Here is a 25,617-nt window from a genome sequence, read left to right as displayed (position 1 = left end):
CTACAGTGGCCTATTGCATAGCGCCGCCCACAAAGTATGCAACGAAAATAAAGCTCTACACCCTTGGGAAGGATTAGAGGCAATAAACAAGTGGAGCCCCTCCTCCTTAAATAGTTTAGAACACAAGTTGGATTTAAGTTTGAAACGTTTTTATTGGTTTTTCAATTGAATGCATTTTGTTTGCTACGCTTTAATTGGTTTATATTTGTTGGTTGTCTTACTTGGTAATGATATTGCATATGCCACACAAACTGTCGTTGGCCTCGATTGATTAAGCTTTAAAATCTCGCACAAAACATAATCATGGCAAATCAAATGGAAATTGACTTTAAATAAAATGTTTGCTTTCGTATATATTTAAGCTATGTGCATTTCTTATGTGTGTTTCACTACATATCGATATATAATTTAACATTTGAATCATCTTAAATCTCTTCGCTTTCCTTCCTGACTGGAATATCAATCTTATTCCGCACGCTGTTGATTCACTCAAACACTTCGGCTCTAAACTTTGGTTCCCCTGTTCGTCCTTCGTTAACCCGCTAGGCTAGCTACTGCTGGATCTGATCCAATCTTCTATAATTCACTTCGAATTCATATCGTTGGCCATTTCAGATGGTCCTTCTCCTGGTTCTCAGTTTCGGGAAGGTTGTTAACATACTTTTGTTGGTCGCACACGTTTCGAATTGGCTTGTATCTTGTTTTTGTAGTTTAATGTGTTGGTGTTATCATTGTGTGTTGTCGGTTGTCGTTTGCCCTTTTGTTGGATCTTGTTATATCACAGCTTTCTTCACTTTTGTTCTTATAACATTTAAGCATAACTTGCATATACATATCATTTAAACATTGTTGTTAATGCACCGCTGTATCATATCGTCTTCCTGCTTTTCTACCTCCTTTTCCGCCTCGCCCATGTCACACTTGTTGTTCCCCTGAATCTCGACATCGAGCATACCCTACATAGTACATATACATATACATATATTAACACCCTGACTTGTTGTTGTTCACGATCAACACTTATCTTAAACTTGGTTGGTCTTTTCCCTCTTTCCGTAGTGTTGCACCTGGATCAGTACATACGTTAGCATAAATCGCATTGGTTTCTTGTGGTTGTGGAATGGTTTACAAAGTGGTTTTCGGTCTCTTCGAATTTAAATACAATAAATGGCATATAAAATATATTTGTTTCGTAGTAAGTATACAAAAAGAACGTTACTCATATACAGCAGCGTTGGAAGTGACTCTAGTATAACCAAAAAACTTAATACTTGTTTCATTTACGTTGATTGTAATTGAATGAATCCATTGATTGACGATTAGTTCGGGCTGGATATTGAGCTAACGATCTTTTGCAGTCCCAGCTCTATTTTATAGCTCAATGCCCCTTTTATTTTATAGGGTATGGTATAGGGCACTTTACTTTTCACTTTTTACAAAATGTAACTCCTTGATAAACAATATGGGAGTTACTCTTTTCTATTCATTTAACAATTTTCTGTGATACTTTTTGAACGCGATTCCGAATTTCCTTATAGCCATTTAATTGGGCGGTTAATTTGGAAAATAATACTATAGAAGCTAGTGTACCGGAGTGCTATAAAATAGAGCCCATATACCCAATATACCCTGCCTTTCCAATGCTTACTACCGTTCTCATTGCTTCAATAGTGCAGTATCTTAGGTCGCATTTTGCACACTTTGTTGTTCGTGGAAGCAGCATGACACTTTTATCACATTTGTTGTTGGTGTTGGTTGTTGTGTTGGTACGTACTAGACTTAAATTAAATGCACAGCCACATAAAAACAGGTCTGATAACATACTTAGGCCATGGATTTTCAATCTCTTAATGACCCCAGACACTGTTCGTGATTTGACTTTTCTGTGGCCGTGTTGCGTTGCTGTTTGACAAACATTCCTAGTTTGCATCGCTTTACACATGATTTGCACTTGTTTTACAAATTAATATTCGCTATTGCAGTTCATAAAAAATGATTACATGCATTGGTTACATATAGATACATACATACAAATATAGATGGTCGATTGGATAGTTGTAAGAGTTGTCTTTGAGATCGCATTTTGTTTGCGGTTGTTACTTGTGTTACTTGTCCCAGAAACCAATTGCCATCCTCCGTTTTGCTCTGACAACAAGGTCAACACCCTCTTTGTCGTTCAGTCTTCTGTTTCAATAGATTTTGTGTTTGTTTAGATTGTTACATTTGAGCAAGTACTTTGTGGTTGTTGTTCGGTTGTTCTCTAAATGCTCGGCATGATCTTCAGGTACCATTTTTGTTGTTGTTGATGTTGATGCTGTCATTATTGCTGTTGTACTTGGTGGTCGGCAAGCAAATTTAGGGAGGATGAGCCGCGGTTCGTAACAACACGCTGCTGTTTTGTGCAAACATAGGTTAAATATAGTACATAGTTGTATAATTAATGCCTGTGCTACGAAATACTTAAAAGTTGGATTTTGGGTCTTACAATTGCCTGGCTTTCTGGCCCGTTTATCTGGCCACAACGCATGCACCACTCAACACAGCTACTTCCTTAGCTCCATTTGGCTATTACAATACATATATATCTGTGTGGTGTTTTGTATTTGCTTACAATTTGCTTTGCTGTTGCTGGTAATATCACTTTAAACTACACAAATGGCGGCGCTTAGCGAACGAGGATCTAGCTCTCGTTGTTGTTACATTTGCTTATGTTGTTGTTTGTTGGTTTATCACAATTGAGCGCCAGATTCTGTACTTATTCACACTACTTCAAAGGTTAACAATTTGTGCCAATTGCGTCGTTTTGAGCAAACAATTTGACATTGGTCGTAGTTTTGGTTTTACAAACATTTTCAACACTTTTTGTTACTTTTAAACTTAGCTAACTAGACAATTCGCTCAACAATTTGCTCTTGTCGTTTTTGTTATGTTTTGTATGAGAGCTGGTATAGCACTTTCTCACACTGGCTTGCATTTGCATTTGCATTCGCATTTGCATTCGCTTTTGCATTTCGTTTGAATCACAGTTGTTGTTGCTTATAAAATGATGTTTCTCTAGCAGGTTTCAACAAACTCATTTCGCCCCGTTACATAATTACATAAATTTGTGAAGTGCTCAAGTCTTTTGCTTTGCTCCTAACATTCCTGTCGCTCTTGATCTGTCGCTTTTGTACTAATAAACAAGGGCTAATCGCGATTTTGATTTCGACAAAGGCTAAGAACTTAGGAAATTTAACTTCTATGAAATGCAATGCCAATCAAAAGGTTTGGTTTACATATACAAATTTTGAAAACTTATTATGAAGGTTAAATTTTCTTGTTTGCTTACATTATTATTTTGGGTTTTGTTTTAGCTACGTAATTAGGTTTTGCAATTTATAAATTAATTTCTATGCGCTCGAGTTGATCACGTGTCATGTTTGCATTTCTTTCGTTCACTTGATGACTGCTTCAATTTTTGGTTATTTTTGAGTAATTTCCTATTTCGACCACTTACTGGCTGAGATCCTGGCGCAGCATTTCGTACACGAACTGATCGCGTAACTCGTAGTCGTAGGCCAGCGATGGCGGCATCTTGTCAGGGCTGATGGGTGACCATTGTTGTCCCAGTAAGGTGCTTATCTCCTGCAAGAGAATCAATAAAGTTACTCATTTAGTTACAGTACGTTTTAAAGAACTCACCTCATTATAGGCGTTCAGCGAAGCAGCGCCTGACCAATTGATCATGGAGACTTCCAGACGCTTTAGCTGCCGACCCCTAAGGCGGGCGATGCCCACGAGGTTATGCGGATCCATCAAGTACCCGTGCACTACGATCTCCTCCAGTTGCTTGCAGCGCCAGGCCATCATAACGAATGGGTCCTGGCGCAAGAAACCGTGGCGAGTGTAGTTCATGCGATTGGAATGTTTGTACGCCGAGTCCACATAGTGGATGCTGCGCAGCGTTTCGTTGTGATGCAACGACATCCAGTCCAAGGCTTCGGCGTTCATCTGCTCGCAGAATAGCAGTCGCACATGAGTAACAGGCATATTGCTACGCAGCACACGATGCTGCAGTAGTTCGATGGCCTCGTAGGCATACACAAGGGTCAGCACCAACTCAATGCTTGAAAAGTGGTCCGAAAAGTGGGACCAGGCCGTCTCCGACACGTCGGGATGCTCTTCGCTATCTAGGCCGTGCACAGCGATTAATAGTTTCCGCAGCGGAAGCACCTGGATAGTGTGCAGCAGTTCGTCGGAAAGTGTGTCGTAGTCGAGGGAGAGCACCTGCAGGGCGGCGCATTTCTGCAGCAGGGTCGCGTCCAGCGTGAGAATGGGATAGTGACTAGGATCGTATTTGATGCTTGCGAGCGTCAGCTGCAGCAGTTCCTGTGGTTTTCCCATAGCCTTTAGGAAATCATGGCCATAGTATGAGAGGGCCTCGATGGCTCCAAGGTCCAGAAGCTGGCAGGGCTGACGCTTGCGGCTTAAAAACAGATTCAGCGGCTCCACAAAGCATCTGTTTGGGTGGTCAAAATATTTTACTAATGAACCTATTCATCTCTAATAGTACATACTGTTCGATGGCCAACAAGTGCTCACTGTGCATGCTTCCGATGGCAACGAGGCCCACATTGTGAGTTTGGAAACGCAATTTCTGGATATTATCACAGCGCGCCACTCTGTGGGAGGGAAAATGGTTAAGTTTAGTACTCTTTGGGTTTTTTAAAGCAAACTTACTTGTACAGAAGTCGTCGCATTTTCTGGATGTGAAATGCATTTTGAAAGTCAAAAACTACTATCAATTCCCTAGCCAAATTGGCCATGGAGCGATGGAAGAAGGCCAACTGATCATCGCATCCCACATCCAATTGAAAGCAAAAGTTTCTAAAATAGCTGATGGGTTAAAAAAGAAGGCACTGATTAATTTCATATATTTGTAAATACTAAATTACCTTTGATTATAACTAATTAAAATAACGTTATAAATAAAATAAATGAATCAATATTGAAAAGTACAGGTAGGTAAGAACACAAGTGTCTTTCTCGCAATCGCTAAGATCGCAATTTACAGCTCATCGCTTATCGCATCAATTAGTTTAATTAATTGCATTTATTGGCAGGGGGAATTCCTCTTATCGTGGACTTTCCCCTTTTTTCAACACTAATATAAACAAACGAACCGAGCTGTTTGCCACACACATTGAAAGCTTGCCAAATGCGAAGAAACAACAAACCATTTTTGGGGTCTACGATTCGTTCTTGCTAGCACAGATGTTTTTCTGCGCTTGATTAATATAATATATATAATAAATGGGATAATAACAAAGGAAATATACCCAATAAGCACCGAATTTAAGCATTTCAGCCACATACACCCACAAACACAAACACACGGACACGGAAACACACCCACACAGTGACAACTCACCGTTTTTGAAAGAAGGCAAGTCTCCAGGAAAAACATACACTCGCTGCAGACCGACGATCCTGGGCGTCCAGATAGTCGAATATGTGATTTAGTGCCACCGATGGTATTGTGTGCCATTCTGGTTGGCGTTGGCTAAAATTCATTACTCGATTTAAATATTAATTGCGTTTCAAACAATGAAAAGTTGCAAGTGCAGCCGAGTAAGCTGAACGATTTAAAATGCCAAATTAGAGTGACCGTCGCACGATGTTGCAAATATGCCAAGACCGCGAAAACAAATAATTATACAAACACAATTTTATCTTAAGCATATGCGTATGAAATAAAACCTCTATTAAAAAACAAATTGTGCACTTAAACTACGTCTAGCCATTTTAAGTAAGCCGAGATAATTAGAAATTTCTATATTTCAAAATGATTGAAAAAGAAAAGCAGTTATAAGTGTGGTTTTCGAATAACACCAAATAATTTTTTTTACTGAATTGTATCGAATATACATTTATTTTTTGTTGTATTCTTATCAATGGATTCCCTTAAATTAATTCTAGTGAATAACTGCATTTCAATGTTTTCTATATCTGGACAGCAAAAAATTGCAGCGCCAGTTAAGGGTTAATGCTACTTAAAAACGTGGCGACGGTCACACTGATTGAAGCCGTGTTATGGTAACAATCAGCTGTTCGTAATGATAACAGTACGCACTGCTGATTCTTTTTAGTTGTTTACGTTGATTATTGGTTTTATATCAATTTATAATGGCAGCTCCGCTGCTATTGCGCACCTTTAGGAAGCCAATAATTGCTTGCACCTATAAGTACACTTACCAAGGAGCAACTATTTCCAATCACACGTACAATCATCGACTGGCCTCCACGGAAGCGGCGGCCGCGAGTGTCCAACTGGCAAATGCCGGTGGATTAGTGGGATATTGGCAGACCTTGTCCAACAGCACCCCAGTGGCCTATATGCAGGATGTACTCATTAAGATCCACGACTACAGCGGTCTGCCCTGGTGGGCATCCATCGTGCTGTCCACTTTCCTTCTCCGGAGCGTGGTCACCCTACCGCTGACCATTTACCAGCACAAAATCACCGCCAGAATCGAGCAAATAGCGCTGGAGATGCCGGCCATTGTGGAGGAACTGAAAAAAGAGGCAGCCATGGCCAAGCGAAAGTTCAAGTGGAGCGAACAGCAAACTCTGATTGTCTATCGGCGTTCGGTTTGTTGAAATGAAAATATTCTCGAATCACTCCTCATATCAATTACCTTACAGATCAAGAAGCAGTGGCAGAACCTTATAGTTCGCGATAACTGCCATCCCATGAAGACCATGATTGTGCTATGGGGTCAGATTCCACTCTGGATATTCCAGTCCGTGGCTCTGCGCAATTTAGTGTACATGCTGCCGGATCCCACGTCCATTCAAGCCCAAATTGTAACCACCGAAATGACCATTGGAGGATTTGGTTGGATACCAAATCTCACGGTGGTGGATCACTCTTATATCCTGCCCGTAGCACTAGGCCTCATCAACTTGGCCATCATTGAAGTGCAAGCCATGTCCAGAACTCGTCCTTCCACGCGCTTGCAGAACATCGCCAACAACGTGTTCCGTGGATTGAGTGTGGTGATGGTTCCAGTAGCGTGTACTGTGCCTTCAGCTTTATGTGTATACTGGGTAGCTTCCAGCAGTTTTGGCCTTGCTCAAAATCTGCTGATCCTCTCGCCGGAAGTGCGACGTTCTGTGGGAATTCCCAAAACACAAACGGAACTCAGAGAGCCGTACGATCTGCTCTGGCTAAAAATACAGCAGAGGCTAAGACTTGCCGAGAGGCCACCGGCTGATAAGCCGGCAGCCAAATGATCTAGTCTCGTAGTCCTAATCACCTATGTAGCCTAATATGGGTATGACGTTTAGTTCGTTTATGGGTGACATATACAAATATAGACAACCCTTAAAAGCAACTGCGCCACTGTAAATCATCATCATCATTCTTAAGCTACATCATCCCAGATTCGTAGAAGTAAATAAATGAGTGAAAAACCCCAAAAGAAATGCAAACAAAACGGCGATAAGGCAGCAAAAGTGTCTTGAGATTACAAGCCCTGATAGTGGTCCACTCAATTGGTTTGGCGACAAACGAGAGCATCTATCAGCGGCGGCTGAGATAGAGATTCATCCCGAGTCCAATTGAATTGAAATGCGATCTGGGTGTGGGTCAGTCGAGCCTGGAAGTCGGACGGGATCACAACGAAAAATTAAAAGCGCGAGAAAAACAATTGACTTGTTGCTATCAGCATTGGTGCAATATTTAAATTAAAAAAAAAAATACTTATAAAGCGGAAACGTAATATGGCCAAGTGGCTCCTTGGCCTTTGGCTGGCGATCCTGCTAGTGGACGTTAGTATCGAAAGTTTATTAATAATTTCACCTTGCTTTTTTTTGAAGAACAATATACAGATTGTAGACTATTTCGAAATTAAGATTTTTGTGAAACAAAAATGTGGTTCGAAGTCAAAGTAAAAATACCTTAAGAATTCAATTTTAATTGGACTTAATTTCAAGCTAATTTCTTCGGTTGCTCAATAATATTTCGTAATTGCGCTTTCGACAGCGACCCGGGGCTAAAGCTTATCGATCAGGCAGTGGCTACCGGAGCGAGCAGTCGGAACCAGTGGGCTTATCAGCAGCAGGGAACGCGTACTCGAGCTACGGAGGCGACCAACAACAGCCAATTTACCATCGGGATTCGGCGTGCCCGCCGCATTTTACGGGTCTGGTTGCATATCCCCACGACTGTCATCGCTATGTGAACTGCTTTAATGGAAGCCCCACCATTCAGACCTGTTCGCCCGGAACTCTGTTCAATGACCGGACCCAGGTGTGCGATCACCCTAGCAATGTGGTTTGCTCTTCACCGGAGCCCGCATCCACGCGACTGGGAAGACTGAGGCACTTGGATAGTGAACCCAAGTGCCCGCCCGGAGTGAATGGATTGAAACCGCATCCAACGGACTGCAGCAAGTTCCTTAACTGCGCCAATGGTCAGGCTTTTGTTATGGACTGCGCACCAGGAACTGCCTTTAGTACAGCATCGCTGGTGTGTGTGCACAAGGATCTGGCCAAATGCGGAGCTGCAACTGCAACTGGAGCAGGAGTAGATGATAACTTTGGCCACGGTACGTATGAGTGATTTAAGTTGCAAAACCTTGACTAACACCCGGTTAGGCTACCCTGCGGTGCCTTCGGAGGACTTGGGCTGCCCACCCGGTACACGTGGGCTTCGTCCACATCCTCACGACGTGCACAAGTATTTGAGGTGCGGAATTGGTGTTAGGCCTCAGGTGGAACAGTGTCCGCCGGGTCACATCTTCGATGGCTCCTCTTTGGTATGTGTGTATTCTGACTCCCCTCGGACCCCCTGTAAGTGTCATTGAGTTTCTTATCCGTACTGCTTGGCTTTGCTTGGTCCATCTGCTTGTCCATTTGGGGTTATTTTCTCATATTACGCTATTCATGCTTTGCTTGCTTCTTGCTTCTTGCTTCTTGCTCCTTGCTAACTTGATATACGCTAATCCTGATCCTTTTGAATTGTAACAGCTTCCTCCTTCGCGGCTGCTGAGATTCAGGTTAACTACCTAATGTGTCCAGTGGGAGCCGTTGGCCAATTTGTTCACCCCTTTGACCAAACAAAGTTCCTTAGCTGTAAGGACGGTAAGGTGGCTGTGCAAAACTGCCTACCCAATTATGTGTTCAGCATTTCGAGGCGCTACTGTCAGCTTAAGCAACAATTAGCCTTTGCTGACTATGTCACATTGATTGTCTCCCAAATCACTTATGAGTATTGTAAGTTACTTTATCATCTCTGTACACTAGAATTCATCATAATACGTTATTAGCTCTCATTCTCAATGCCTGTCCTGGTAACATCAACGGCATCTACTTGTATCCCTACGATGCTGAAAAGTACGTTCAGTGCTCGACCAATGGTAGGATGTCCATCCTAAGCTGTGGACCCCAGATGGCGTTCAGTGTGTCCCAAAGAAGTTGTTATCCCCGTGGTCAAGTGCACAGCTCTGATCGAGTGCAGTTCTGGGAGGAAGTCCTAGTCCAGACAACTTATACTTCCCCAGACAGTCGGGCCAATGTTCAGGGCCAGCTGTCTTCGCTTAGGTCGTGCCCACCCAATGTCCAGAAGAATTACCCCTATCCATTCCATGCTGGGCACTATGTCAGGTGCCAGTATGGAGCTTTAGAGATCATATGCTGCCCCACTGGACAGCTTTACAGCCTCTCCCAGCGGCAATGTGCGCCTCGTCGCCTCCTCGCTGCCCATGATTATTTGGATTACGCCTATATCAGTGCTGAACTTTCCAGTAAGCATCTCAGGAGTCTTATTTCGGATTGACCTGATTTGAAAGCCCTTTTACTTTCGCAGCTGAATTTATGGTGGATCGTTCGACGCTTACTTGTCCACCACAAGCCCAGGGACTCTACCTGCATCCCTTTGATTGCACCAAGTATGTCAGGTGCTGGAATCAGCAGACCTTCATTGAGAGCTGTACACCGGGAGAGATATTTAGTTTCTCCAATCAGAAATGCGTACCCAAGGAACAGTGTAAAGGACCCAGCGATCATGTCGAATATTTAATTGAAACTACGACTGTTACGACTTACCAGACAGATGGTCCGGAGGCCGAAAAGAGCTCCGGGAAAACCGGTGACATATCCTGCCCACCTGGAGCCTCTGGCAATCATGCCCATCCATTTGATTGCACGAAGTTCTTGCAATGTGCAAATGGGCAAACCTTTGTAATGGACTGTGGTCCGGGCACAGCTTTCAGTACAGACAAAAATAGTTGCGATTACGCCAGTCAGGTGGACTGCACTGGAAGAAGTTCAGCGCCTGGACAAACCCCATTTACACAGCAAAACAAAGGAACTACTTACCCAACGAAACCATTGGATACTTTCCCACCAACAGAGTCATCGCGTGAGTGGATCTCTACGGATGTACTTGTCCACTTCCTCTTATTCACCTGCTGCTTTACATCGGGCTTGGTTTTCCATTTTGCTATCCATTCTCTGCTTGCCCTTTTAGATTAAGATATAATGACTAAACCTCTTATAGACCCTTCTCACCCACCTCCAGAGCTCCCGGTAGATATATTGTGTCCCCTCGAAGTGAACGGTCAATTTGTTCATCCCTTCGACCAAACAAAGTTCCTCCTTTGCCAGGCTGGTAAATTGGCGGTTCAAAGCTGTCCGTCTGGATATGTGTTTAGCATATCCAAGAGTAATTGCCAGCCCAAGTCCCAGTTGGCTTACAGCGACTATGTGACGTATAAAGTCTCTGTTATCAGCATCGATCTGAGTAAGTTCCTCATGGGATTGCTAGCCTAAATGCATGTTTACAACACCTAAATCTATCAGCTATGATACTGTCCTCCTGTCCGGGCGGCACCGACGGCCTACATCCTTATCCCTACGACGCCGGCAAATATGTACGCTGCTCTGAGGGCGGCAAGATGACCATTCAAAGTTGCGAAAGTCAAATGGCCTTCAGCTTATCCCAGCGAGCATGCCGGCCAAGTCGTCTGGTGACAAGTGAAGATCGCGTAAGGTTCCGGGAGGAATTGCAGATCCAGACACCGGATAACAGTCAGGATATTCAGCTTCATCAGGCGCCACTAAAAGAGTGTCCACCCGTGCTTCGTGGAAACTACCCCTATCCCTTCCATGCCGGTCACTTTGTGAAGTGCCAAGGTGGGCATTTACAGATTGCGAGTTGTCCGCCAACAGCTCTATACAGTTTGTCCCAACGCCAGTGTGTAGGCCGACAGCTCCTCTCTCCCCATGACTACCTGGACTATGCCTACATCAGTGTACAAATCTCGAGTAAGACTTTGCGTAAAACCATCTTTCATAAACCAGCATACTACGTGATCCTTCCCATTCGCAGTCGACCCTATTCAGGACCCCACAACGTTGTCCTGTCCTCCGCAAGCCCAGGGCTATTACCTACATCCTTTCGATTGCACCAAATATATAGTGTGCTGGGATAGGCAAACTCGTGTAGAAAGTTGTAAGCAAGGTGATGCATTTAGCATATCCCAGCAAAAGTGTGTGGCTAGGGATAAGATTACCGAAGCCTATGATCGTGTCGAGTATTTGGAAGATACGCCGCATGAGTTAAGTCACGAGGGGGATGAGGAAGAGGAGCAGACAGAACAGGACTCCCTTAACGGAGGCCATCAGCCACCTGGAAAGAGTCCCGCACCTTATAGTTCAAGTGGCGGATACCCGGCGCCTTCTCAAAACAATGGAGGTTACCAACCACCCTACCAAGCTAGAGGAGGTTACCAACCACCCCAAGCTAATGGAGGTTACCAACCACCCCAAGCTAATGGAGGCTACCAACCACCCCAAGCTAATGGAGGCTACCAGCCACCCCAAGCTAATGGAGGCTACCAGCCACCCCACCAACCTAATGGAGGCTACCAACCACCCTACCAAGCTAATGGAGGCTACAGCCACCAACCCAATCAATCAGCAGTTCAATCAAATGGAGGATACCAGCCACCTTTACCAGCCTATGGAGGTTACCAACCACCTTCTCAACCGTTTGGAGGCTTCCAGCAGCCTAATCGAACATATGAAGATTACCACAACCCGTTGCCAACTATTGGAGGTGTCCAGCCACCCTATTCAGTTAAAGGAGGCTACCAGCCGCACAATCAACTTAATGGAGGTTACAATCAACCCAATCAATCCTCATATGGTTACCAGCCACCTTCTCAATTCAACAGAGGATACCAGTCGTCTTTCGAACCAAATGGAGGTTACCATCCACCTTCGGAAACCAACACAGGATACCAGACACCTTCTCAGTTAAATGGAGGGTACCAACCACCTGAGCAAGGCAATCGAGGCTACCAGCCACCTTCCCAGTTAAATGGAGGCTACCAGCCACCTTCTCAGCCAAACGGAGGCTACCAGCCACCCTCTCAGCCAAACGGAGGCTATCAGCCACCCGTGGACAGAGATTGGGGTTACCAGCCACCATCTCAAGAAAATAGTGGATATCAGCCACCACACCAACCAACTGGTGGCTACCAGCCACCCCTCCAATCAACAGGTTCTGGGCGTTATCCCGGGCAAGTCCCGCCCAATGCTATTCCAACTCCTCTGCTGTGCCCAGAAAAGGTGAGCGGCCTCTTTCCAAATCCCTTCGACGCTACAGGCTATCTGACCTGCATCGATGGCCATACGTTACCTAGACAATGTCAGCCCCTCGATATGTTCAGTGTATCCCAAAGCTACTGTTTGCCCGAGCAGCACGTACCCAAAACGGATCGCGTGCCGTTTGAAAGACCGCAAACTTATCAGGATAATTGTGAGTGAACAACTGCGGACTCTATGTTTTGTGTGCCTAAACTTTTCCTTGCAGCTTTGGAATGTCCCAGAGATTTCGTTGGTTTCTTTGTGTATCCGTTCGATTGCTCAAAGTACCTGAGCTGTGGCCCGAGCGGAATGAAATTACTAAACTGCCCGGGTGAACAACACTACAGTATCTCCCATGGATTCTGTAAGCCCGTTGACCAGGTGCAACGTGAGGATCGTCTGTACACGATCAATGAACTGCACATCATTTTCGATTGGACACAGAAAATGATGATAGATGGCGCAGTCACTGCCTGTCCCGAAGGAATAACCGGAACCCTGCCACATCCGCGGCTGCCCACCAAGTACCTACGGTGCGGACCTGGCCAGGCGGAGATGCACGACTGTCCGAGCCAACAGATATTCAGCGTTTCTCGTAGAGTGTGCGTGCTGGATGATAAGCTGCCCAGCCACGATCGCACCGACTATTTGGTTCGGGGGGTTAATTCCGGTTGGATGGCTCCCTCTAATGGTTACTAACCCTTGGCTTAAGTCTCGCCCTTTTTAAGATTCCCCTCTCTGCTTGCAGGCAATCCCATCCAATCCAAGTCCTATGAGACATCTGGCAGAGATCAGTTCGGCAATCGATATACAACCAGAACTACCACCACAACGCGGGTAATCGGAGACCGTTGGACCGATATGAACATGCAGCGACCTTCAGGCGTAGGTGTGGAACAAAACCCGCATAACCATCACCACGGATACAATACGGATTGGTCTGGCCAGCAGACATCCTACGTCCAGCGCGGGCCTGCACAGAGTACTCTATATGTGGAGGGATCGCTGGAGCCGAACCGTAATTATCCTACATATAAGACTCCAATGGCCCCCATGGCACCCACCAATACAGAAGGTGTCCACTATGGCCAACCCGAACATGTGCCGTCGCGCCAGAACTATAGTCGTAGAATTGATTATGGCTCGCCTGGCAACGGATGGAAACCCATACCACCACAGCAACCATTAGATCTAGATTATTCTCCCCATTCTCCTGGTGCCAAGGAACCCCAAGACAGTCTGCCCGGACAGAAACCCATTGACTTGGACTATGATGAGGAACAGAAACCCCAATATCCTTACAACGGACTGCAGCCCTATCCGGATCCGGGATCGCCACCACGCTTTTACCCAGATCAGTTGCCCAGTGGCTCAAAGCCAGTTGCTAGACAGCAGCCAGTTGAGTCCAGCCCTGACTCCAGTGGTTTTCCAGACCAGCAAAAACCCCTGCCTTTTGACAATAAGCCCCCAGGATCAAGTGCTCCCCCCCGACATAGCCCTAACCCTGGCTTTCCTTTGTATAATGACTCCAATCTTTACGGCGGACTCTTGCCTCCCAAGCCAGATGCCCCGGTTAACACAAAACCATCGCCACCTCCGAACCCTTCATCTTCCCAGGCTCCAACACCGCAATTGGCTAACCGACTGCACACATTTCCCATTTATCCACCTGTGGATAATAAGATCCCTCTCCAAAATCCCTTGCAACCCCACTATAGTCCCTCTTATGCAGGAATCGCCCACTCTCAAAACGCCTCTTGGCCCAAAGTGTCTGTGACTAGCACAACTCCAGCTCAAGATCCCGATCCCTTCAATCCTGAATTGGAGGAACCGTTCTACGACGATGACGACTTCACGACCACGACAGCCAGAAATGTATTGGTGCCTCCTCCCTTCGACCATAAGTTCTATAGTCCCCAGACGACCATACCAAGTTTAAGTCAAGATCGATCTGCCTCAGTTCCCAACTCCCAAGCGGCTATTAAAGAAGCCCTCAAGCTTATGCTGCGTCCCTATTTCAATCACAGTGGTAATGCCCAAGAGCAACTGGCCCAGCAGGCTGAATCAGCCATAGTGTCCATGATTAGTAAGCCGCCCAGCACCACACCAAGACCAACCAAAAGCACTTCCTCGACCAGTAAAACAGACCTTGACTTTGACGCCGAGCTGATTAAGGCGGGTGAACAGGAAAGCCTGGACTCCGTTGACGACGACTATGTTTTTCCAGATGCCAGGGAGACGTCCCGAACCGAGCAGACCCTAGATCCCAGTACCACGTACGCCTCGACAGACTTTCAACGGAGCACCCGCAGGGCTGAATTAGATCCGGACGCCTACCCAACCACAACTACAATGAAAAGTAATTGGCTTGCGCCCGGTCACAGTCGTGACTACCACCGGCGTCACCCAAATTTACCCGATCCGTTCTCCGAGCACCATCCCAATTCCTCTCCCCACCAACACCAACACCACCACCGTCACCCCCATGCACACAGTGCTGACTACCATCATCGTCATCCGGAGCTGCCCAACCCATTTCCACAAAAGGATGAAACTCCGCCACACCAGAATCCAAAAGAAGACTACGCGCTGCTGTCCAATCCCGATGCTGAGGAAGTGACTCCCAAGTTAGCCACCCGTTCAGCCGTTGGCTTCGATAGCCAATGCGATTTCGATTGCGGCAATGGCCAGTGCCTGGTGAAGGAGCAGGTTTGCGATGGGCAGAAACACTGCCCAAATGGCAAAGATGAGGCGAACTGCCCGCCATCGGACTACGAGGTGCGTTTGTCAGGGGGCGAGAGTCCAAACATGGGCCGCATCGAAGTCAAGGGTGAGTGGCTGCCAGAAATTGTAGTACAGCATCATACTAACATGAAATGATCCCCAAATCCTATCCAGCTAATGGTCAATGGGGCTATGTGTGCGATGACAAGTTTGGCTTAAAGGATGCAGATGTCGTTTGCCGTGAACTTGGCTTCAAGATGGGCGCCCAAGAAGTGCGTGGTAGCTCTTTTTATGCGCCCCCAAACCAGGATTTCAACTACTTGATGGATGAGGTCGAGTGCCAAGGCAATGAAACCCAACTGAGCCAGTGCTCCTTCAAAGGTTGGGGCGTTCACAACTGCGGCGTTGATGAAGTGGCGGGTGTGACCTGCAAGGTTCCGGTGATGAAGTGTCCAAATAACTACTGGCTGTGCCACACCTCCAAGGAATGTATTCCACCAGCCTTTGTGTGCGACAATACCCCAGACTGTGCGGATAAGTCGGATGAGTGTGCCGCCGTCTGTCAGGTGGGTTAATTGAAAGTTTGCCCATGTTCTATAATGCAATCCTTATCCATATACCTTCAGGCTCCCGTTCAGTACCGTTTAGAGGGAGGTCGCAATTCAAACGAAGGCCGCCTGGAGGTGAAACACCATGGCGTGTGGGGCAGTGTATGTGATGATGACTTCAACATCAAGTCTGCCCAAGTTGCCTGCAACTCAATGGGCTTCTTTGGACCAGCGGTATTAAGCAATCTTAAATTTGCATATGCATAGTCATAACTGGTTTCTTTAACACCCAGAAAATAGAGAAGAACATATTTGGCAACGGCAACGGACCCATTTGGCTCGATCAGGTGATGTGCTTTGGCAACGAGACCAGCATTGACCAATGTAACCACTGGAACTGGGGCGAGCACAATTGCAATCACACCGAAGACGTGGCGCTGCACTGCACCGCCGGGCCACCACCTCGCAGTCAGAAGCATTCCCAGACTCAAATTAAAGGCGGTAGATCTCTAGGAGGGGAGAGCACGCCCAGAACCTATTCACAAATCGGGCTGTGGGAACGATCGAGCAAGGCCGTACATACACCTCGTCGATGCGGAATCTTCAAGGACGACCTGACCGATGAGTACGCCCACCGAGAGGAGCGCGTGGTCAGAGGAAATGTGGCACAGAGGGGTCGCCATCCCTGGCAAGCTACCATAAGGACCCGCGGACGTGGAGGCATCTCCAGCCACTGGTGTGGAGCTGTGGTCATTTCCAAGCGCCATCTCCTCACCGCTGCTCACTGTCTGTACGGAAGTCCAAAGGGAGCATACTTCGTTCGTGTCGGAGATCACTATGCCAACATAGCCGAGTCCTCCGAGGAGGATGCGTTCATTGAGAACTGGTACATACACGAGAACTTCCGCAAGGGAACACATATGAATAACGATATTGCGCTGGTGGTGTTGAAGACTCCTCTGAAGTTCAGTGACTATGTCCAGCCCATTTGCCTGCCGGATAAGAATGCCGCGCTCGTCCCGGACCGCAAGTGCACCATTTCCGGATGGGGTTCTATTAAATCGGGAGTGTCCAGTGAGTAGTTTACTAGATAGCGATTCTGAGCACCCATTAATATGATTCCCAATGCTATTTTTTTAGCTCCTGCGCTAGTTTTGGGATCTGCCGAGCTACCCATTTTGGGCGATCACGTGTGCAAGCAATCTAATGTGTATGGATCAGCAATGTCGGAAGGTGTGTACCACTTGAGTTTCATTTGGTTAATGAACCATAGGCAGATGTGTTATGAGCGTAAACTAGTTTGTGCGGGAATTAACCCCCATGTTCCACCTTGTTTCAGGCATGTTCTGTGCTGGCTCCATGGACGAGAGTGTGGATGCCTGTGAAGGTGACTCTGGCGGTCCACTGGTCTGCTCCGATGACGGTATGAATAGGTTACACTTGTTGCGAGACATGTACTATTGTTCCAAAATGTATATTTTCAGATGGCGAGACTTTGTACGGCCTTATTTCGTGGGGTCAGCACTGCGGCTTCAGGAACAGGCCGGGTGTCTATGTCCGTGTCAACCACTATATCGATTGGATCTACGAGAAGATCAATGAGAGCTTGCTGCGCTTTTAGGGAGCACATGTCCTAACCTTGTTACATGACTACTATTTTATAAGAATCTCGTAGTGAATTTGCAAATAAAGCTGACTTTTTAGAAACAGCAACTAACTTGAAGTACCAGAGCATGCAAGAAAGTTGGTAAAATCTAAAGAAAAATGTAAAGACTCCAACTTACATCTACCCATTAGCGACTGCAGCCGGTACTCGTCATTTATTTGCTCACGCAGAGAAGTGAATTAAATCCATAATCAATGCTAATAAAACGCACAACAACAATGCGAGTTTTAGCCGGGGATACAACGTCGTGCTCACAACAAACAACATCGACGACAATGATTTAATTCACAAGTCCGCAATGTTATTTTGACTCATGCCCCCACGTTTCATACTCAGCAGAGAGTTCCACTGGACTCACTCGGTTCTCACCGAGTACTCCTCCTGGCTGCTCCGTTCCACTTTTCCACGATCAATTGAGGGTCCGACCGGAGGAGCGGAACACGCACTCAATTGACACCACAGCAGATGGAGGGGTCAAAGGGGAGCACCCGGTGGCTAGGAGAAGGGTCGATCCGCGCGGGCGGAACGGTGCTCTTTACGCGCCCAGTTCGCATTGTGCGGGCGTTGCACGCGCGATTGGATGATCGGCTCGGAAAGCGCTACAATTAACTTAATTAATACAACAATTTGCCACAATGCACTGAGAAAGTTTGGGTACACCTTTCACTGAAATGCCTTCGAATGATTTTGATTAGCACGCCGTCGGTGTGGCAATAGTTGTAAGATTTAAAATGTATATGTATTACACTTGGCAAAACAAAAGTTCCGGAAACGGAAATATATTCACCCAAGAATGGTGAGCAATCCCAACTTTATTTCAAATATGTCACTACCTTTTTTTTTGATATGTTAGAAAAACATTATTTACAATACCTTCTTTAAATAGTTTTTTTTTTTAATTCTTTAGAGATATTTAAAATAATTTTTTTTTGTGTGGCAGCATTTTTTTGAGCGAAAGAAAGAGTGCGCACGGGCGGTTCCTGGGGGCATTTGAGTCTCTCTGAGTGCGATCTGCGGTCCACACGTTGGGATTCTCTGTTAGTTGATTGGGAGATTTCATCTGGAACAGACCGCATTCGTGGCTTATCGGTAGAAACAGAGGCGCTTTTCCGAAATGTGGACCAAATCCTTGATATACGTCGCGATCTTTGGCCTTTTTTGGGGGTCGATTGCGGGAACTGCAGTTGATCAGTTTGGGATGTATGGTGGTTCACCCATCACCACCACGGAAAAGAGTAATGCCGAGTTGCGCTGCATGAACATCAATCCGCAGCACTCGGTGGACTTGGAACAGGTAAGCTAAGCGGCTGGATAATATCCTCGAGGGTCAGGAAGTATCAGCTACAGCCAATTTGAAAATATGTAAGCTTATTTGAATACGAAGGCTAATTGCTGGCTAATGCAATTATGGTCGATTTGTTCTAATTAACCCTTTGCGCCCTCAGTTCACCCAATGTCAATGCTGTACACAACTGAGCCCTGTTCGTTTATTTTTTTTTGTTCATTGTGGGCATTTAATTGAACGCACAGCGAGTGGCATGCAAATCGCACAAATGACCCCATTCGCAACCTCCCATACGTGTGTGTAATAACCTCTCTGCACATACAGATAATGGGCCTCTGGTACGGCAGCGAGATCATCGTGCACAGCCAAGACTTTCCGGGCACATACGAGTATGACTCATGTGTCATCATCCATCTAGCCGATGCCACGGATATGGTCAGTTCCAAACGAAACGCAATACATCTGTGTACTGATTGTAATCATGTCAAATATTACAGATTCGTTTGAGCCAGGCAAATCGCGGCTATGGCTATGGAAATCCGGACTACAACCGGAATCAGAACAACTATGGACGCACCACCACCACCCAATCCTCTTATCTGGACAGCGATGAGTACCAGTCCAGATCCAATCAGCGCCAGCAGAAGTATCTCCGCTTGATCTGGAGCGAGCGCGACAACAACCTGGAGTACACCTTTAACTACACCTCCAGTGCACCTGGCCATTGGTCGAACATTGGGGAGCAGCGAGGATCCCTGGTCACCCTGAACAGCTACACCCAGTTCACGGGCACCGTCCAGGTGGTGAAAGCGGTCAACGATCACCTGGTGCTGACCTTCTGCGGCAACGATGTGAAGAGCTCCATATACACAGTGGTTCTCACCCGCAATCGCCTTGGTCTCAGCTCAGATGTGAGTAAATTCATTTTTTTATTCCAATATCATGGAATGTGAGTAAATTCATTTTTTAATTTCATTTGGAGATAATGGAATGTGAGTAAATTCATTTTTACATTTTTTTGGAGATAATGGAATGTGAGTAAATTCATTTTTACATTTTTTTTGAGCTAATGGAATGGGAGTAAATTCATTTTTACATTTTTTTTTGAGGTAATGGAATGTGAGTAAATTCATTTTTTAATTTCTTTTGGAGACAATAGAATGTGTGTAAATTAATTTTTTAATTTCTTTTTGAGATAATGGAATGTGAGTAAATTCATTTTTAATTTTTTTTGGAGATAATGGAATGTGAGTAAATTCATTTTTTAATTTCTTTTGGAGACACACATTCTGTAAATTCATTTTTTTATTTCTTTTTGAGATAATGGAATGTGAGTAAGTTCCTTTTTTTAATTTTTTTTTGAAATGGAATGTTTTCATTGAAGAACAGACCGCTTTATTTGTAGTACAATTTGTTTGCTTCTAAAGAAAGATTAATATTTGTTTATTTACAATCGGTATTTAATGTATTTAATGACGTATATTCCTTCGCCTGCGTCAGGTAATAACATGCAAATAGCTTATTTAGTAAATGTTGTTAGTGATAAGCAAGTGTATATTAAGAGGTGAATGGAGGTTACATTGCTAACAAAGCTAAGTACATGGTAATAACAAGAAGTAGGATTGTAGCATCATATACATTGCCATTAAAACTAATTGACCATTTTCCCGATTTTCCAGGAGCTGCGTAGCATCCGGAACCTGCTTTCCCGCCGTGGACTCTACACGGAGACCATTCGCAAGGTGTGCAACGGATGTGGGCGGTTGGGCGGCAGCCTCTACGCCCTCTTAGCTCTTTTGCTGGTGGCACGCTTGGCCTGGGGGCGTGGCCAGTGAGCTGGAGGGGATCGTCAGATCGCCAGATCGCCGAAGTGCAGCCGGCGTATTTAATGAGTCCAGCCATATTACGTTAATTTATGTATAATTTTCTTAAGCAATACACAAGAGAGATCGGCGAGTGCGCTCCCCGAAAACTAACTACTCACATTGCCTACGTTTTAATTGCTCGTCTCGTCAATTAAAGTCAATTACGAATAAGACAGGGCTGACTTAAGTGGGCATTAGCCGTTGGCTAGTTGTAGGCGTTAAGTGTTTGCTTAATTCAATTAGCGGGGATCTCCACCAGCTAATTGGAATTTCGGTACCACTAATTCCGGAACAAATTCGGTTAATATTGCTGCAACGTTCACTTCATATGGATCTGCAAGCCCCAAAAGTAGGCAACCGAAATGTACTGCCGAAATTAATACATATAAATTACTCATACGCCATGGTGACACAGTCACACACATCGGATGCCAATGCCACTTGCCATTCAGATTAGGCTGTTAACGTTCCGTTTTTACACTATCAGCACTTACCGAAAAACGGACAGATGATCCTTATCAGTCCTCGGCAACGGTATAATCAGGTGTTTTGTTTCGGAATAAAAAAGTTAGGGAACCCCAAAGATCATAAAATCAGGTCGATAGCTTTTGATACTCACGCGATTTCACGGGGATCTTAAAAGCCGAAGTGCAATAGTCTGGCGATTACTTTATTTATAAACATTTCTTTTTTCTAGCTATTTTTTGTTTCTTGTTGATTAGCAGAAATGGGAACAAACTCGCTTATCAGGCAGAAAAGAAGCCCAAAGGAAATACTAAAAAGTCTGGACACACTCGTAAAAAGAAAACAAGCTCTCCACGATTTCGTGGAAAAGTTTCGGCACAAAATATTCCCCCTGATCGCGATGATTAATTTTTTTTTTCAGCCAGCGAATGCATTGGTTCTTCAAGCGCAAGCATGCTAGGGCTAGATAAGGGCTAGATTGCAAGGCCCCCGCTGATTCTGAGTCGCACTTGAACTTGAAGTGTGCGTATTGGTTGTTATGGTTTTTTGTTATTGTCGACTTAACGATTCACATCACCCGCACACTTTCTGCCGGATTTTACAACGCCTGATTGCAGTCATAGACCGTGTGCCAGCTTGACGTTTTGTTTTCAAAATAATAATAATTCACAGGCAGTCGCCGACTCACAAAAACTGATAAGAGCTCGTCGCACACGTAGAGTGCTCATGATAGCATGTATTACAGAAGACCGCAGCTGATGGAGCATATCTTAAAGTTCGGTCCCACTGGGCAATCAGCTGGAGAGCTTGTGTTCTAAATAGGCTAATGTATATATGCTAGAAAATCGTTTACAGAAGAGCTCCAATCAAGCGGAACCCATGACCTAGAGCACACATTTTATTATGAGATTAATTTAGACAACAAAGCATCAGGTGCATTATCAGCATGTCTAGCCGGAGAGAGATATCAGATATTATTATATTATGATATAGATAATCTGAGCTGCAGCTCGAGAAAACCATAGTGCATCCTCAATAAATGCATTCATAATTGCTCATTTAATTGTGCAACTATTCCAAATGTGTGCTGTTTTAGTTAATCTAGTAATGGAAGCTTTCCCGGAGGCATTGCAAGTGGATTCAAGTTTCTAATTAGGTCAGTTCCAGTGGCACATGCTCGACTGTACACACTTTTTAATAGGATTTACGTCATGCCCTGAGGGGTATCTGATTAATTGTGCAATAATGACACAGCCGTAGAGATCAGTCTTTGGACTTTGGTTCGCACTTGGGAAGTGCTATGAAGGCAACTTCTCCATTTCGGTTACGGATACAAGTCTAGACACGAGGCAATGGGAGAAAACAAAACAATCCGGACCAATCCGGCCAAAAGTGCGTCGCACTTCGGCTTGCATTCGGTTGCATAGCCAGCAAGTAAAGGCCAATTGGCAACCCTTTTGAGTAACACCTGATAAGCCACAACTACTTGCAAGATAATGGCCGTACATACGCCAGTATAAAAGTGCTGATAAGGCATCGCTATAAATACTGGATCCGGAGCCAAGTGAGGCCACAGAAACGAAACGAGCGCCCCAATGATCGTACGGATCCATATTTGAACACACAATTATAGAGCCGACTCTATAGCAAAAGCAACCCAACTGTGATACCAAACGAAGAACCCCAAGATGTCTGCCACCAAGGTGAACCATTTGATTGGAGCGACTACGCGTTACATTGCCGGACGAAATGCGGTGCAGACGGTCTACTGGCGCACCTCCGCCGGACCCAATCCCCGGATGCTGAAGACCAACAAGCTGCAGAACTTCGATCGCACCCAGAAGGCGCCGCAGAGTGTACGGATGCAGAACACCGATCGCAGCTATATCCGTGATTAGGCTGTTGGATAGTTTTAGTTCCGACCTTGACATGTTCCTAATGTCGCACTAGACATATGTAATTTTTTTTGTGCACTTTGTATTTATCATATAGAGTATTTTCCAAAGCGATAGTTCTTATCGTGCTAATTAGAGTTAATCGAATCTGAACCAAACTGGCGCTACGACTTTTTCTGTACCTTGGCGTTATATACTATATATAAAAAAAAGAAAAGGCAAAGATTAAATAAATGCATTCTAGCGCGTAGATAAGAGAATATTTTTCGTTTTTCTCGTCTGAAGTCTGACGGAGGTCTGCCAAATGCGTCATCAGTCATCAGTCATCCAGAAGCAATGACCCAAATCCAAATCTAAATCACAAATTCATCGAATGATCAGTGTTATGAGTTCCAAATGAAAGCCCAATTCATTCCTTCGGTTTATTCCATTTTTAAGATTTTATTAATTAGTTTTATATTTATTACATACATTGAGTTCTCGTATATATATAATATTTGGGGTTTTATGTTTATGCTTTACTTCCTTTGGTTGTATGTAATTACTTTATATAATTTTTTTTTCGTTTAGCTTTATAATTTCGTTTTTAGATATCGTTCTTACTTATGTTTTATAGTATATTCTCGCGTTTTGTTTACATTTGGTTTTAGTTAATTTAATTTGCTTTGTGGGTGAAATATGTTTATGTTAAATTTTTTGTTTGGTTTTCGTTTTTTTTGTTGTGTTTTATTTTTGAGATTTATTATGTTTATCGGGTTGATCTTTTTTACTTAAAATTACAGCCTTTATAAATAATTATTTTTATATGCTATTCATAGATTTTTTTAATTTTCCGTTTTCTCAAATTTTGTGTTTTCTTATATGTTTTTGCTTTATACTTTTTATTTCGCTTGCCGTTGTACTACGTATTCATTTTTCATTTTTCATATTTCATTCGCATTCGTTTTAATTTTACTAAATATATATAGAGACTTTTCCGCATCGTATTTTGATGGATCTGAATAATTTGCACACAGTATGTATATAATATATATGTATATATATAATATAATTGTTATCTAAATATATACTCATATAGACCTCATATATTAATTTATATTTGACAATTTCAGTTGGGCTTAGTGTCTGGCTTTGCTTTTGTAGTGTAGTGTAGTTCTGGTTTGCTTCTTTTTTCATATTTCTTTTTTTTGCACACGGAAGATTTACACACATGAATAAAAACCGAAAAATACACACAAAACTTTGTGCATTTTCTTAGCTAGCTTTGGTTTTGATACATTCTTGAAATATGTTATGTTATTTTATGACCTCGTTTATTTGTTGCCTAACTCAATTCACGTGAAAACAGTTTCCGTTTGGTTTATCTCAAAAGAGAAAAATATGTATTAATTATTATCTTTGTATTTTACTATTATTAAATCCATCATCTTCATTTGGTTTTTGATTAAAAAATATTGCAGCTCAAAATGGTAATACTTTGGTTTTTCAAGTTAAATTTACTTTGCTTATTTTCGTATGTCCTCTCTAAAGCATAGAACACAGTAGAGATCAGTTGGATTTTTCCTCTAATAATCGTGCCCTTTGCTATCGCTAATCCTAATCCATACTCCATCTATGCCATCTATCCATCTTAAATCTCACTTTTCCATGCTGATATCATTTCCTTAGTGGGCTGCAATTGCTTGATCTGTATTTTTTTCTGGATTTCGGGCGTATCTATATTTGTGTATCCGATTTACGTATATCCTTGACTCTACTTTTATGCTGCTCAGTATAGTATATGTATATTCGACTCTTATGTATGGTAAATTGTTTGCTAGAAATGTGTTTTCTTTTACGGAAGAATTTGGATACAATTTCATAGTTCCACTTGATTTTAGCTAAAAGTATAATTTGTCTAGTATTTCTTCATTACGTTTCAGCTAATCATTGCTATGTATTTCTGTGGTAATCCTATCTTTCGCTTTATAGCACATTCATGGGCGCTTTAATTGGCTTAACATAGGTGTATTGGTATCTGTATCGCGGCGTCGTTATCCTTTACACAAGTGTATTTATTTATCCTGCATCGGCTTCAGCACAGATTCTCACAATGTGCAACTTGCACTTTGAATTAATTTTAAATTTAATTTCTATATATTCTGCAACAGAATTTCGGCTTTTTAGGGTAAGGAAATTAAACGAGTGGAAGAGGCGCAATGGACAGTTTGTCAGCAGAAGGCAAGAAACGAAATTCTGTGCAAATATCTGTGGTAACAAGATGGACTACTAAATCAGTGGAAAATCCAGGGAAACTGCGTAAAAATTGCACAATTTTATTGTAAATTCTTCAATTTGTCTGTCTGTCGGTCACTTGGGTTGTGTGTTATTTACTTCGATTCTCTTTCGTGACTAAAAATACTCAACAATTTCGTTTACATGAAACCATTTTAGCTACAATTTATATTTGTTGTATATATGGTTAAATATTTCCTACACATTCGCCATTCAACATTGATAGAAAAACCGATTTGTTTTGCTCTTGTTGTCGTTT

General features: G+C 43.8%; 5 protein-coding genes across 7 annotated transcripts; 4 read left to right on the top strand and 1 right to left on the bottom strand.

Annotated features, from left to right (window-relative positions):
* Nucleotides 1-327: 327 nt before the first annotated feature.
* On the bottom strand, nucleotides 328-5,785 carry LOC6545033 (F-box only protein 33). The gene is made up of 5 exons (XM_001971529.3): nucleotides 5,411-5,785; nucleotides 4,720-4,875; nucleotides 4,557-4,661; nucleotides 3,682-4,498; nucleotides 328-3,624 (listed from the first exon to the last, which is right to left on the bottom strand). The coding sequence occupies exons 1-5, from the start codon at nucleotides 5,551-5,553 to the stop codon at nucleotides 3,493-3,495; spliced, it is 1,353 nt and encodes a 450-aa protein (XP_001971565.1). The 5' UTR covers nucleotides 5,554-5,785; the 3' UTR covers nucleotides 328-3,492.
* Nucleotides 5,786-6,054: 269 nt separating this feature from the next.
* On the top strand, nucleotides 6,055-7,283 carry LOC6545032 (cytochrome c oxidase assembly protein COX18, mitochondrial). Its single transcript, XM_001971528.3, has 2 exons — nucleotides 6,055-6,630; nucleotides 6,685-7,283. Exons 1-2 carry the CDS (start codon nucleotides 6,166-6,168, stop codon nucleotides 7,273-7,275), a joined length of 1,056 nt encoding a protein of 351 aa, XP_001971564.1. The 5' UTR covers nucleotides 6,055-6,165; the 3' UTR covers nucleotides 7,276-7,283.
* Nucleotides 7,284-7,630: 347 nt separating this feature from the next.
* LOC6545031 lies at nucleotides 7,631-17,621 on the top strand. Of its 3 annotated transcripts, XM_026976865.1 has the most exons (18): nucleotides 7,631-7,812; nucleotides 8,027-8,591; nucleotides 8,641-8,835; nucleotides 9,013-9,258; nucleotides 9,312-9,788; nucleotides 9,851-10,405; nucleotides 10,544-10,786; nucleotides 10,846-11,310; nucleotides 11,375-12,808; nucleotides 12,863-13,327; nucleotides 13,385-13,654; nucleotides 14,864-15,466; nucleotides 15,535-15,926; nucleotides 15,987-16,142; nucleotides 16,202-16,982; nucleotides 17,049-17,141; nucleotides 17,248-17,331; nucleotides 17,393-17,621. In XM_026976865.1, exons 1-18 carry the CDS (start codon nucleotides 7,765-7,767, stop codon nucleotides 17,527-17,529), a joined length of 7,209 nt encoding a protein of 2,402 aa, XP_026832666.1. In that variant the 5' UTR covers nucleotides 7,631-7,764; the 3' UTR covers nucleotides 17,530-17,621. The 3 variants fall into 3 exon arrangements, with proteins under 3 accessions (XP_026832666.1, XP_026832665.1, XP_015013407.1); XM_026976864.1 differs by having other exon boundaries at nucleotides 13,385-15,466; XM_015157921.2 differs by lacking the exons at nucleotides 8,641-8,835; nucleotides 9,013-9,258; nucleotides 9,312-9,788; ... (3 more) ...; nucleotides 11,375-12,808; nucleotides 12,863-13,327 and having other exon boundaries at nucleotides 13,385-15,466.
* A 983-nt stretch (nucleotides 17,622-18,604) lies between these two features.
* LOC6545055 lies at nucleotides 18,605-20,844 on the top strand. The gene is made up of 4 exons (XM_026976812.1): nucleotides 18,605-18,868; nucleotides 19,184-19,294; nucleotides 19,357-19,770; nucleotides 20,539-20,844. The coding sequence occupies exons 1-4, from the start codon at nucleotides 18,689-18,691 to the stop codon at nucleotides 20,692-20,694; spliced, it is 861 nt and encodes a 286-aa protein (XP_026832613.1). The 5' UTR covers nucleotides 18,605-18,688; the 3' UTR covers nucleotides 20,695-20,844.
* Nucleotides 20,845-22,740: 1,896 nt separating this feature from the next.
* LOC6545054 lies at nucleotides 22,741-23,344 on the top strand. Its single transcript, XM_001971525.3, has one exon. It carries the CDS (start codon nucleotides 22,878-22,880, stop codon nucleotides 23,085-23,087), a length of 210 nt encoding a protein of 69 aa, XP_001971561.1. The 5' UTR covers nucleotides 22,741-22,877; the 3' UTR covers nucleotides 23,088-23,344.
* The last annotated feature ends 2,273 nt before the right edge of the window (nucleotides 23,345-25,617 follow it).

This window comes from Drosophila erecta, unplaced genomic scaffold (genome assembly GCF_003286155.1).
Source record: "Drosophila erecta strain 14021-0224.00,06,07 unplaced genomic scaffold, DereRS2 tig00000021-arrow-pilon, whole genome shotgun sequence".
Taxonomy (NCBI): domain Eukaryota; kingdom Metazoa; phylum Arthropoda; class Insecta; order Diptera; family Drosophilidae; genus Drosophila; species Drosophila erecta.
Note: the sequence above shows the minus strand (reverse complement) of the source record. Positions and strands in the feature narration are given on the sequence as shown.

Coding starts and splice junctions, on each gene's coding strand:
- LOC6545032 (XM_001971528.3), top strand. CDS start 6,166: ATGGCAGCTCCGCTGCTATTGCGCACCTTTAGGAAGCCAATAATTGCT. Junction 6,631..6,684: donor TGATTGTCTATCGGCGTTCG/GTTTGTTGAAAT, acceptor ATTACCTTACAG/ATCAAGAAGCAGTGGCAGAA.
- LOC6545054 (XM_001971525.3), top strand. CDS start 22,878: ATGTCTGCCACCAAGGTGAACCATTTGATTGGAGCGACTACGCGTTAC.
- LOC6545033 (XM_001971529.3), bottom strand. CDS start 5,553: ATGAATTTTAGCCAACGCCAACCAGAATGGCACACAATACCATCGGTG. Junction 4,876..5,410: donor CTTGCCTTCTTTCAAAAACG/GTGAGTTGTCAC, acceptor TTAACCCATCAG/CTATTTTAGAAACTTTTGCT. Junction 4,499..4,556: donor CACTTGTTGGCCATCGAACA/GTATGTACTATT, acceptor CCACCCAAACAG/ATGCTTTGTGGAGCCGCTGA.
- LOC6545031 (XM_026976864.1), top strand. CDS start 7,765: ATGGCCAAGTGGCTCCTTGGCCTTTGGCTGGCGATCCTGCTAGTGGAC. Junction 10,787..10,845: donor TGTTATCAGCATCGATCTGA/GTAAGTTCCTCA, acceptor TAAATCTATCAG/CTATGATACTGTCCTCCTGT. Junction 16,143..16,201: donor TGGGCTTCTTTGGACCAGCG/GTATTAAGCAAT, acceptor TTTAACACCCAG/AAAATAGAGAAGAACATATT.
- LOC6545055 (XM_026976812.1), top strand. CDS start 18,689: ATGTGGACCAAATCCTTGATATACGTCGCGATCTTTGGCCTTTTTTGG. Junction 18,869..19,183: donor ACTCGGTGGACTTGGAACAG/GTAAGCTAAGCG, acceptor CTGCACATACAG/ATAATGGGCCTCTGGTACGG. Junction 19,295..19,356: donor TAGCCGATGCCACGGATATG/GTCAGTTCCAAA, acceptor CAAATATTACAG/ATTCGTTTGAGCCAGGCAAA.